The 13781-nt window shown below is 45.5% G+C and overlaps 1 protein-coding gene across 2 annotated transcripts in view; it reads right to left on the bottom strand.

The window, feature by feature from the left end:
* The window catches only part of THOC6 (THO complex subunit 6), a 133962-nt gene extending 124036 nt beyond the window's left edge, over positions 1–9926 (bottom strand). Inside the window, exon 1 of one of the 2 annotated variants that reach the window (XM_078652894.1) lies at positions 9807–9926. Coding sequence is in view for 1 of the 2 variants with exons in the window: in XM_078652893.1 (XP_078509019.1) it covers positions 2109–2195 (87 nt within the window). In the remaining variant the exon portion in view is untranslated. Of the gene's footprint in view, positions 1–2108; positions 2217–9806 lie in introns of those variants that run through there. The other variant, XM_078652893.1, reaches the window with a different exon arrangement.
* Positions 9927–13781: the final 3855 nt, after the last annotated feature.

Raw genomic sequence — 13781 nt, 5'->3', positions numbered from 1 at the left:
TTCGCAGATTAGGAACCACCTTCAAAAGCCAGAATAATGTACCACCCAACCCCACACCAATGCAAACAAATTGAGTCTTAAATGAACATCAATACCAATAGGTCAAAGATATCACGATGTTAAGGGGGTGGCCCGTCCCGTCCTCCTCCGTCCCTGGGCGGCCGCAGACGGCCCCGCCCTTGTCCCAGGCTTCTCCCGGGACGCTCCCGCGCAGCGGAGGGACCAAGACAATTTAAAAGACGGTGTTGAGGGCGTTGGCAAGCCCGAGCACAGGTGTGAGCAGCCCCAGAGCCTTCTGGGCGTTGGAGTCCGTCAGTAAGGCAGGGCGTTCGGTAGAATGTCAGGCAGCCCTCAGTGAGCACATCAACAACGGGTCCTCCCGTGCGGCCTCCAAAGAACACCAAGCAGCACCCAAAATCGGCAAAAAAGTGCCCCACAGGTCAACAGCACTCACAGACTCAGCGGCACCCGCGATAACGAGTGCGGCAAGGTTTTGTAACTGCGCCGGTGCTGTGGGCGTTGGCAAGCCCGAGCACAGGTGTGAGCAGCCCCAGAGCCTTCTGGCAGTTGGAGTCCGTCAGTCAGGCAGGGCGTTCGGTAGAATGTCAGGCAGCCCTCAGTGAGCACATCAACAACGGGCCCTCCCGTGCGGCCTCCAAGGAACACCAAGCAGCACCCAAAATCGGCAAAAAAAGTGCCCCACAGGTCAACAGCACTCACAGACGCAGCGGCACCCACGATAGCGAGTGCGGCAAGGTTTTGTAACTGCGCCGGTGCTGTGGGCGTTGGCAAGCCCGAGCACAGGTGTGAGCAGCCCCAGAGCCTTCTGGGAGTTGGAGTCCGTCAGTCAGGCAGGCCGTTCGGTAGAATGTCAGGCATCCCTCAGTGAGCACATCAACAACGGGTCCTCCCGTGCGGCCTCCAAGGAACACCAAGCAGCACCCAAAATCGGCAAAAAAAGTGCCCCACAGGTCAACAGCACTCACAGACGCAGCGGCCGTGAGTGACGTCATTGGCAGTGCTTTGCGGGCGCGCCAGTTATAGTGAGTACAACTAACTATAACGTGGGAATTTCAATGGTTTCGTATGAGTAAATTATCCAGCTAACTATAACTGTTATAAAACGTATGGTTTTTTCAATGAAATATATATATATATATATATATATATATATATATATATATAAATAAAATCAAAACTGCCATGCATAAAAGTTATCTAAAATGTTTGCATCTAGGTTCATGAGTTGGAATGCTGTGCTGGTTGTGATGTAATAGAAGGGAATAGGAATGTGGGGATCTGTTCATGCAGGAATTGTCAGTTGGTGGCTGCCTGGCTTCGGGCTGGTTTCTAAAAATTATCCTACTAAAGCCCTTTCCTCAACTATCAACCAGTGTACCTTTTTAGGTCTCGCCTGAGCCAGCGCATGCGCAGTTCTGGCGAGACATTTAGTAAGCCGGTTTTCAAAGTGCTACCCACAGGCTTTTTCCGGACACCAGCTTGCTGTTACGCACACAACCCCCCACGCCTCACTCCGCCTCTCCAATGCTGCGCATGCATCCCTCGTGTGCTTAGCACAGAGCGCATCATCACGATCAGTTTCGCTTTCACCGCGATCACTTTTGCTTTCACAGCCGCGCTGCGTTATTTTTACGGCCGCGCAGCCAATGCTTGTTTATTTATCTCCCCGTTTAAAGCTCCTCCACTGCTCCCCAGCCCACTTTAATTTGCTTCCAACCTGCCTACATGATCTTCGCTCTCATTTGCTCCACCACGCCTCTTTCCCTCTTTTAAATACCTGCAGCCCCTGTGTGGGGTCTTCCGCGTGTGTTGCTTTGCTACTCCTCTCCCCACCTGGCTCTATTTTATACTCCCATCCCTGTTGGTTCCCTCCATTCACTGCTCTGTTGCTCCATCACCCTCCACGGGCATTTGTTATTTGTGTGCACAGCCTGGCATTCTTTGTTCCTTGTTAGTAAACAGTGTAGCAGTGCCACCTGGTGGCCAACTTAAATCAGACATGACTGCCCCTTAATAGCAGTACGAGTTTTCCTGAAAGGTGCTCCTCCAGCACCAGAACTGTTTCTGTTGTCCCCCAAACGCCTTACCATGCCAGGCGGCCGTCGCTGTCCTGTTTTGGGGCTCCCTCTATAAGCTTGTGTTCCTCGCGCCAGCTGTACCAGCTCCTCGCCCATGCGTAATCAATGCTCCCAATCCGTGCAAATCGCTGCCGGCAAACGATAGCCATACAGTAAGTAACAAGATAACAAACAAAAATACGCGCTTGAAACATCGGTACGCCTGCAATTGCTTATGCGATACCCTCTGCGTTGTAGGAAAAGGTTAAATCTGCATCAGCAAGCAAACAGATAAATGGTTGACAAACGATCGGCGTTTAATAAACATACAGTGCCATACTGTAACCGCTTCCTCTCTCTCCCACTTACTTGGGATGAAACCCCTACCCCGTCCGCTATCCGGCTTAATTCGTGCCCGATGCATTACTCCCCTGACATCACCACCCATCTCAAGGCACTTCAATACATCCCTCTCACCTCATTCTTGAACTGCGGTAGCATGTGGGAATAAAACACACTTTTCCTGAAATGTAGGATTGGGGCGCAGCATACACCTATGCGAGGCAGCCGCCATCACCGCTGAGCTTTATCATGGCTATACCTCTCGATCCCTACATACTCTTTGAATTGGCGAGCTATGCAATACCTTATACAAAATGTTGCCCCTCCCGCTATGCGCCGCCGAAGGCTTTTCCTTGCCGCTCGGTGCCCCCCGGCCGGCCAAGCGGGCCACAAATTACCTTGCTCTGCGTGACCCCCAGGTCGTTGCTGCTTGAGGCTATGGCCCCCGCTGCACCGCCGAAGGCCTTTTTACGCTAAACCGGCGGGCCATGTGGGCAACACATTCAACTTGCCTTTCTCGACCCTCGGGTCGTTCTCGACACTCTGGTAATTTTGTGCTCCAAGCACGGTTAACTTTTGCTCCTCTCACTGTATCTAGCACACTTTGACCTGGCCCTAAACTAGTTTAAAATGTTTAGGTTGAATTTGTGGTTTGGGTATATCCCAAGTGTGCTATATGCTGATGATATGTTTGTGCTAAATTATATCGCAAGATGTTGAATTATTCGTAAATACATTACATAATTTAAACGTTAAATACATTAGACAGATTCCACAAATTAACAATAAAGTAAACATAAATGCAGATCATGGTCTGTGTAAAAAGCAAGATATTGGAAAACTGAAGGCTGGAAAAAGACAACTTACAATCTTTCTGTTAATAAACTGTCTGTGGGTAGTGATAGATGATAAAATTTAGTGGATCCAGCTAATTGCAAAAAGCAGCAATGTAGTGCTTGCTCAATGGCGGTAAGCCCTTGTTTCAACTAATCCTATCAATGTCATACGCTTTTGTTGGTGTGCATGGATTGTCTCTGGTTTAGCGCATGGGAGTAGAGTTTGGTGTTTTTGCCCAACTGGAGGTCTGTTTTTGCCCAACTGGAGGTCTGAACATGAAAATCATTTGCTCCATTCCAGGTGGGACCATCGTCCTCTGTTAGAGTAACAATGCTGCATTTATCACAAAAGGGGAAGGGTTAGTGATGCATGCACCTGGCACTTTTTTAAAGGCTTCATTCAAGAACCACTTGCTGTTAGGTAATGTGAGTTTAAGATAGGGAACCATCAGAGGTACTTCTGGCAATGGACCTCTAGAGCATTTTAGTCAATAAGTGAGGAAATCACATTTTAAAATCTGATTGAAGAGAGAACAGAGAAGTGGTAGTGTCAAAAAGAATACTACAACAAGCATTGGCATAGCCAACAGGTCTCGCCTTTGGGACCTTATAAGTGTTTAGCCATGCCACAACAGTTGATGTTGTTGCACCAAGGATATTGTGCTGTATAACCAAATACTTATAAGGTCCCAAAAGCGAGAACTATTGGCTATGCCAATGCTTGTTCTTCCTGGGGAAGGACGTTTCAGTACTTTTGTAAGAAAAAGTAATGCCCTTGTAGGTAATCAGTCCAGTAGCCAGTAGTGTAGATTATGTAGGTTTATTCAGTTACAGGTAAGATGGTACAGCCCCAGTGGGAACAGCAGCCTGCTGCTCAGCCCCACTCATTCCAACAGACCACTCATCCAAACCATGCACTCATGAACATTCTATTACATCACACTCACAAAGGCGGAGCAGCAAGGAACTACGAGATCACAGAATACATCATATCTCCTTCCATTAGAAAACAAAATAAACAGGACGCAGGATGAAAGAAAATACACGTCCTGTAAAAATGTGACAAATCCACATTCAATAAATTATTTCACTCCTTAAATTGTAAAGAAGCTCACATCATAAAAATAAAATCATGTCAATCACATTACATGAATCTTTACATTCCTAGAATAGAAAAGTAAGTTCATTGTAAAGGTAGATCACACAAAGATTACATACTATACATCTTGATCTCTTGCGAGAGAACTCCAGATACATATATATGGCAGGATGCAACCTCACAAACCCCACAACTGCATACACTGCAGGACCCACAACAGAACACATTGCAGGACCCACAACAGAACACATCTAGCTGAACAAAGGAACGCAAATGTTCCCACTACAGCACACATCTCGTTGGACAAAGGAACACACATGCTCCCACTACAGCATACATCTTGCTGGTCAAAGGAATGCACATCTCGCTGGACAGAGGAACGCACATGTTCCCACTACAGCAGACATCTCGCTGGTCAAAGGAATGCTCTTGTTCCCAATACAGCATACATCTCGCTGGACAAAGAAAAGCAAGTGAACCCACTACAGCACACATCTCGCTGGACAAAGGAATGCACATGTTCCCACTACAACACACATCTTGCTAGACAAAGGAACGCACATGTTCCGATTACAGCACACTCATTTGCTGGGACAAAGGAACCCTCATGTTCCCACTACTGCACACGATGGTTTCTTCCAACTATAGACATTCCTACTAAAGGAAAATATAGATTGGGGTATTATCCCGATGATCAGGGTATTATCTCACCCCAAACCATCCCCACACACAGGGAACCATGCATTGGGTATTTTCTAGCCCAGTAGTCACACAGTGACAACATGAGGTTTAACACAACATACTACCACAAAGTTACAAAACTAGTCCTAACTCAAACAGACCCTTTCACCTAAAGGAAATTCACTGTGCAACTCAAAACGCAATTCGCACTCATCCTGCCCAAAAAAAAAATATATATACACTCATCCAAAAGTGCAACTACATCCACATACTGTCCACCTTAATCACTTACCGCAGAAGACAACAGCCCTTGAGCATAGTTGGTGTTAGAAATGGCGATTTCCGGTTGGCTAAGGCTTGCGCCAAAGCCCGGCAGAAACCACCACTCTAGTCAGGGCAAGGGAGTTACACGCCAAAGATAACCCCTGCTCACCCTCTAGGTAAAGTGACACAAGCAGTAAGGCTAATCCCGAAGGCATTGTAGGTTAAGTATTTGCGCACGCACCCCCAGAAACAACATCCCAGGCCCCCCACAAAAGGAACTCCACACAAGGTTATATATAAAAATAGCCTTTGTATTATACCAAACACATTAGATAAGAAACACACACTTTACAATGTGCCATAGGCACGGGCAGAATTTACAGGGGATTATATACATGGGACAGGGCCACGTGGGCCACTGTCAGGAATATGCACTTTTAGAACTAGCAATTGGTAGAATTAGCACTTTGTAGGAATAACACTTAGCACATATAATAACTGTAGCACCAAATAACAAATGTAGCACACAACCAGTAACCACTGGTAAAAGGTAAGTACCACCTCTGCAATCCTAAACACCTTAGGAAAATATCACGCAGGGAACCATGAACTTACTAGTAGAACCTATACTAGGAAAAACAACCTCCTAAGTATGAAAACACATTCAGCAGTGTAGGTAAGATACATGATGCATGAAGACACATTCAGCGGTGTAGGTAAGACACATGATGCATGAAGACACATTCAGCGGTGTAGGTAAGACACAAGATGCATGAAGACACATTCAGCGGTGTAGGTAAGACACATGATGCATGAAGACACATTCAGCGGTGTAGGTAAGACATGATGCATGAAGACACATTCAGAGGTGTATGTAAGACACATGATGCATGAAGACACATTCAGCGGTGTAGATAAGACACATGATGCAGGAAGACACATTCAGAGGTGTAGGTAAGACACATGATGCATGAAGACACATTCAGAGGTGTAGGTAAGACACATGATGCAAAATATCACATAGGGCATGAACACGTACCCCACGCAAGGGCACAACACCTGAGCTGTCCCTAGGCCAACTTGGCCTCTCAGGGGCTAGGACGCCCTGTGTCCACAATGTCAGGGCAGGCTGCGCAGGCAGCCAAGGAAGAAGGTGCAAGGGCCTAAATGTAGCAGCTGCCCACTAAGTGCTGGGCAGCTGTAGCAGGGAGCCTGGCACCAGCGGGCCTCCTGACTCTCTTCTGGATTCCAAACAATGGGGCCCAAGAACACGTGGGAGCCTCGTGGCTCAAGAACAATGCTGCCACCTGGGGGAGCGGTCCTTACTTAGACACTAACATCTATCATACCCCCGAGGATTTGCTGGGTAATCTGGGTCGGGCCATACGAGGACTTATGGGCAGTTTTGCGTTTTGGAGTATGTTGCTGTTATCGGTAGCTGGACGTGTGGCGCTCCTAAAGATGGTGGCGCTCCCCCGCTTATTGTATTATTTTAGGATGCTACCAATTTGGGCGACGGGCTCTGTCTTCCGACAGCTCCGCTCCAAGGCTGGAGGGTTCCTCTGGGGGACTGGCAGACGGAGGGTCGTGATGGCTACAATGATACGACCGAGAGCCGACGGGGGTATGGCAGTACCGGACTTTGAGTGGTACTATTTAGCGGCAAAGATGCAGTGGCTCACACAAGCTGTGGATCGGGAGTTCCGGGACCCGGATGGTCCCGAGGGACGGTGGGACCCACGCTATATCTTGTCATTTATAGTACTTGAGCAGAAGATGTGCCTCGAACCACTTACTAACGAAGAGCGGCACTGAGATTGTCCTGGAACTGGTGCAAGCGTCGGGCTGGATTTTCTCGCCCGTATGCCACGGAGATCCCGCTGGATATGTGCACGGCCCTCCCACATGGCGGGAACTGGACAGCATTAGCTGAATGGGAGGCACTGGGAGTTCAAGTGCTGGGAGAACTCTATGAAAATGGAATCCTATTGTCATTTCAGTCCCTAAAGGATAGATTTGATCTCCCGCGGGGGATTACTTGCTGCATTCAGTTCTAACCTCAGAAATGAAACGATACGGGGGTGGGATTGTCAGAACCACAGACCTCAATGGCGTGCCAATATGTGGTAATGGCTGCAGGGACCTTTAAAGGCTATTACGTGCCTTTACAGGCGCATGTTGACTGAGGCGCTAGAACCGTTGCACGAGTTGCAGGGGAAATGGGAAGCAGACTTAGGTAGGGAAATTCACGAGACGACATTGGCCCAGTTGGTAAAGAGAGCTTGGAAGAGCACAAGGATTGCCAGATTTCAATTGTTGCAATTTTATATACTGCATAGAGCGTACTTGACACTAGCTAAGATTAATCAATACTGTAATGCGGCCGCTCCGCTCAGTGCCCGAGATGTGGTTTAGAGGGGGCCAACTTCCAGCATATGATGTGGGGTGTACGAGTTAGGGAACGTATTGGGAGCAAGTACTAGAATTGCTGTGTGGAATAACTGATCGTAGCATAGAACCGGAACAGGATACTTGTCTATTACACAGGTTCCCGCATACATCTAAAACGAAAGTGACAAGCAAATTTATAGACTTGGGACTTGTATTAGCTAAGAGAGAGATCACAATGCATTGGAAATCAGCGAGGGAGCCCAACGTGGGGAGATGGAGGGCGGAATTACTTAAATGGGTACTGAGCGAAGGTACACTTAGGCTACAACAGGCTCTACGAACTAATAATGAAAAGGCACTGGAAGCAGCAAGGGCGTGGGAGGCCTTGGTTGCAATACTACAAGCACCTGATACGGGTTCAGAGGAGGGTCAGCCTTGGAAAGGCAAGAGGATTTAACTGACGCCATGGAACCAGGGGACACTCAGTAGAACAAGTGTTGAGATCCTATGACAGTAAGTTACCTGCACTGCACTAATGTTGTTGAACTCTTTACCTCAGGAGATTCAGATGCACCTTTATTGTTTACAATGCGATTACCTAAGGCACACCGGTGGCGGGGAAAGGGGTGGGGGAGGGAGTTCAGGGGGCAAGCAGCTTGAGATTTGATATGTTGACATATATTTGATTTTGCAATGCTGCTGTATTTTTATTTGTTGTTTAAAAATTTGTAAATGTATTATAAATTTATTTTTTTTAAAGATATCCCGCTGGAATCACTACACTGGGAGCAGCCTCCACACCAAAGAACTGCTATTAGAGGAAACCCTGACGTCACAACTGAATTGCGTTGACATAGCTACATCCAGCATGGCCACACTGGTCACAGGAGCCGCCTCCGGTAACAACTGGATCACGCAGCTGGATTACGCTGACAATGCTACTTCCAGGACGGGGCGACACGTCACAGCAGGGTCTCGCAGCTGCGTCGTTGCAGCTATAAGCCCAAACAGGTGTGTCCTTGAAATTTTCAAACGTCCACAATATGGTTTCCAACAGAGTAGTGGATGTAACATCCATCCAAACACTTCCTGAGGCAAAGACTAAGCCCCCGAATACACCAGTGTTGTTAAAGCACAAAGCAGGCAATGTCCCACACAACGACGACTTGATTAGCTATGATATTTACATTGCTTGCCCCAGAGAGCTTCACAACACAGATTGCCGGCTCACTGTAGATGCACAGTCCAAGCACAAATAACAGTGGGCTGCACAAGTTACACGCTGCCCGAGTCACTGGTTCCTCTCCTGCATTGCAACTGCTGCATGCACTGCCAATTACCCACAACCAAAATTTGAGGCTAGTTGAATACGCGTCTTGCTGTTAGCTGAGCCAAAGGTCACAACCCTCAAAAATAATTCACAGCATGAGTTCCTTCACAACTTGCTGTTCTGTTGTACTACCGATTGGCTGTAAATACACTTTCACTTCAATATGGCTGGTTGGTTTTAAAGTCAAAGATTCCAGTTCACATCAATGCTGTAGGCTGACTCTAGGCTGGCTGTCTTCAAGCCACACATGTCAACCATCAAATCTTCAATTCAGTAGGCTGTGTGCACACAATGTTCAATGCCCAAAACGTACAATGTGTAGGCTGTACGTTGTAGACGACACCGGTGGGGCATCCAAGGCGTTGCTCAGGTTTATTTTAAGGCTTCTTTTCAGACTCCAGAAAAATCCTTTTCAGTTTCTTGTTTAATTTCTTGGCTCTTACGCATGGTACTTTTCAAAATCGTCGCCACTTTTGTAAACGAAGAAAGATCCTTGTAGGTAATCAGTCCAGTAGCCATTAGTCTAGGTTATGTACGTTTATTCAGTTAAAGGTAAAATGGTACAGCCCCAATAGGAACAGCATCCTGCTGCTCAGCCCCACTCATACACAAGCTCACAATGACAGAAGGGAACTAAAGCTTAAATTATCCTCGAAGACGGTATCGTATCCACAAAGTTAGTGTGAGTCTCATCATCACATTCTTGCAACCCAGTAATACTGCATAACATGTCAACTCTCCATAATCAAGCTGGGTGGGGTTTCGGAATTCAAAACTTTACTTACCTTGATCTCCCGATACAAAAATCAACCTTACAATTCAAAACACAGTCTTCTCTCCCTGCTTCCGATTTCTACAACAGTTCAAAGCCGGCTGGCAGGGTCAACCAATCGAAAAGCCAGTTTGCTCTGATTGAGTGGCAAGGGGGTGGATCAGAGCCCGGGTGACTCGGAAGTGATTCGCTCGTCCAATAAGAAGAATGCTCCAGTAGTATGCGGACCGTAAATCTAGAGTTCACGTTGAGGTTTTATTATGTTTCGGACTTAGGTTTGCATTCACCGAGGGCGCACTCGGGAGTCGGGATAACAATAAGCAAAACCAAAGATTTTGCGATTTTTTTTTTACCGGCTTTTTCCAATGAAAAATATCAGATCTGTTCATGTTTTAAGATTCTAAAACAGCTTGGACATGATACTTAATTAGAACTTTATACAAAGTAGCTTGTTTTCACTTCTTTTAACTTGACCTTTCTGTCGTTGTTTATCAGTCGCGGATTATTAAGGCCGGCCCAAGACACATTTTAAAGTTCTTTCCTACAATTATTGTTTAAAATAGGCACTGATAAGTAGTAAAATACAGTTTTAAGTGATTTTCTTAACTTTTATACCAGAAAGGACATTGAAATACTGCTAAGAAAGTCGGCCAGTTGGCAATACGAACTGGCCTGTATATTGAAGCACATGCTGATGAAAATACTAGGAAAAGCAGTAAAAGCTGGTATTTATCCCTTCTGCACAGTGCTTTAAATGGAAGAAAATAAGTGCAGGTACTCATTAAATTGAGCTAGGGGCGTGGCAGTGGGCGGGGTTAGAGGCGGGGTGAGACAATGATGATACAAAAACATTTCTGTTGAGTATTCATTTTGTCCTTGATAGTTGTCTCCAACTTTTCATAGGCACAGAGAAGGGCATTTACACCAGTTGCAGGACATACCAAAGCATGTAATACATGTATGAAAATAAACAAAATGTGCTAATCCGTTACAAAAAATGAATGACACACACCACATGTTAATATTTCCTTGTTTCACAATATTTGCAGCTTCTTAATGTCATACTGTTCCTACTTACTTGCATTTGGCGCAATCCTTTTATATTCAAGAGTGCACACACATACACACAAAACAAGTATTCCACGCATTTCTTTTCAAATACCTGCTGAGTGTCCCGATTCTCTTCCGCTCTGATTTCATTTCTCTCTCACATACAATTTCCCTTTGTTTAAACTCTTCTCTGCTTCTTCTGTCTCTGTCCCTTAACCTCTTCGCCTTCTCTCACCCCTCAGCAGAAGGCCCCCTCGGACGGTAAGCTTTCAGTGGCAGACAGTGAGCACTGCTGGGTCATGAACATGTGCAATGTCCAACTCAAGTGAGTCAGGGGAAAGACAGTCAGACCCCAGTGAGAGGCCAAGGGGTGAAAATGGCCCTTGTTACCTGGGATCTTAAGAGGCCACTCCTGAGCAGGCCCCCCCCACCCGCCTCCAACTCATTCAGTCTGTACACATCACTGTGCTGCGCCCCAGGTAGAAAATGTCCCATACACTATCTTACAAGAAGTCCCAGCATGGAGGCTCGGCAGGGGGCTGTTGAGAACAATGAGAGCCTTCATCTGGGTGGGGAGGGAGAAGAGGCCTACTTGATGCAGCAGCAGGCTGCCGTTCAGGCCCCATAGTGCAGCTTGCCACAGCTGAAGGACACAGACAAACGGCAAAACGGTAAACGTGCTTCTAAAAAAACAGCAACACAGCCGGCCCTTGGGACCGGCCCAGTGTCAACCTTGTTAATTCGACCTGGAGTACCGGTACTCTCCTTGGCAGTGGAGAAGTGCTGGTACACTGCTTGGTAAAAAATAGGAAGTGTCGGTACTCAGTACCGGTGAGTACTGGCCCATTTAAAGCACTGCTTCTGCTTCTGCATAATAAATCTAAAATAGCAAACACATAGATCTTCTAAAAAGCATGTGCGAACTGCCTAAATAGTTTCTGAATGCTTAAAATAAACGGACAATTTCCACTACGTTACAAAAACATTACTGACAATTTTGCAGGAATTCTGTTTCTCCTACCAGTTCTTGGCTACTCCAGAATAGCCCAATTGTGAACAAATGGCCAGTATCTTTTAATAAAGAAGATGGCAAACCCAAGAGAGGTCAGAGGGTCCATTCACCCTGGGTAGATCCTGTCTCTGGGACTGTCACAGTGAACGTTGGAGAGATAAGAGATATAGTCAGATTAAGCAAGAAAACAGAATCTGTTCAGGGGACTCAAAATAAGAATTTGATTAAAAAACACCCAAAGCCCAAAAATACTATTTCAAGAGATGGGTGAGCCAACAAATAAACAGAGCAAGACGAGCCAAGCCATGGGTCTGGCTTGACTCTTATAGTCCGTGTACGAGGCGAGCCCAGAAAATGTTAGCTATATAAATCATACAACAGACGTCATGTAGGCCTTGCTTACGAGTGGGACGTAAATTCCAACCCGTGCGTAAACCCCTGCTTACGGATGGGTCTGAATGACACTTTTGGCTGTATTTAACACATCCAATAATTATCGGATGCATTAAATACCTCCGCTGTCGTTACATTTCAGCACATTAAACCTACAGAAATTTAACAGGGGAAATTGTATGGTATTTACTGTACCATTCGAATTTTTGTGCGTTAAATGCCAAAATCAGTATGTTAGTCCCCACAAACTCGCAATAGGTGTTATTTATCGCACACAATAAATAAAATACCCTGTGGTATCGTTATTGATCATGTACGACGAATGATGCCTCAACTTGGAATTAGAGCTATAGTCTCTTCAAAATTCAAAAAAGTGTATTTCTTTAACATGTGGAAGCTTTGACATTAATATGTCACATTATAGCACTGCACTGAGAAGTACTTATTAAAAGTTATAGTTATTAATCATGAACTTTCCAACATGAACTGAGAACCATTCCTGCCCCGGGCCCCTAACTGGCAACAATGGCATTAGTGAACCAAGAGAAAAGACACTTGCCATGTGAACCTATTACAGAACAACATTACTGTCTATTAAATCAAACACATAAGGTTTTTGAACAGTTGGTACTTTGAACGCATATATTTGATACTGCTGTTCTATGCGATTAGAAAGAAAAAGAAGGTTTGGTGAAATAGTATGTTCGACTAAGATGAAACAGTTTAAGCTGGAAAGCTGCGTTTTATCAAGATTTTCATGTTTCACTTCATATAAATCAGCCAATCGTATCTATTTCTCTCTCCTTTTTATGTTAATGCTTTGTTTTACATCTTTGTGCATTTTCTGTAGTTTTTATATAGCTTAATCTTGACCCTAAAGGTATTTGAGCACTTTACATGGGCACCAACTTCGTTACACTAGGTCACATAAATTATTTTGGCATAGGTAGATTAAGCGATTTCCTAAAATCACAGGATATAGCGCTGATGCTGAGTTTTGAACATGGTTGAACAGTTCCAAAGTCGGCAGCTCTATCCATAACGTCACATCCTGGGTAGAGCAGAAGCCACATGAAAGCCCTGCTTGTTATGGGCATGAGGTGCCAACATGACCTTGAAGTGAGCCTAAGTCAGGCTTGAGTCTGGATCGAGCTTTCAGTGGTTTGTCCACTTCTAACTTTTCAAAGGATTTTATATTGAATTTGCCATACTAACTGTGCAGTTTAATAGGAAAAATTAGAAATTGGCTGAGTTTTCCTTTTTTTATTCGCCACAACCTAAAAATACTAGTCAAATAGCAACCCAATAATGGTGCCTGAATAATGCTTTGCATGGCCACTCCTGATTTTTGCACGTCTGTTCAGGCGTCTCAACACATTTCTGTAAATTAAATACATGTCCTGGGTTTTAATAGAGGGCCAGAACACTGCACCTGAAATGTGTGCACTTGCACTTAAATCGCCACGCTCTATTGTAACATGTGACCCTGCCTCAGAAACAACAAATCTCTCAAGATTTGAAAATTCATAGACG

The sequence above is a fragment of the Lissotriton helveticus genome, chromosome 7 (assembly GCF_964261635.1).
Source record: "Lissotriton helveticus chromosome 7, aLisHel1.1, whole genome shotgun sequence".
Lineage (NCBI taxonomy): Eukaryota > Metazoa > Chordata > Amphibia > Caudata > Salamandridae > Lissotriton > Lissotriton helveticus.
The sequence above is the reverse complement of the archived record's forward strand: the minus strand, read 5'-3'. Positions and strand labels throughout refer to the sequence as shown.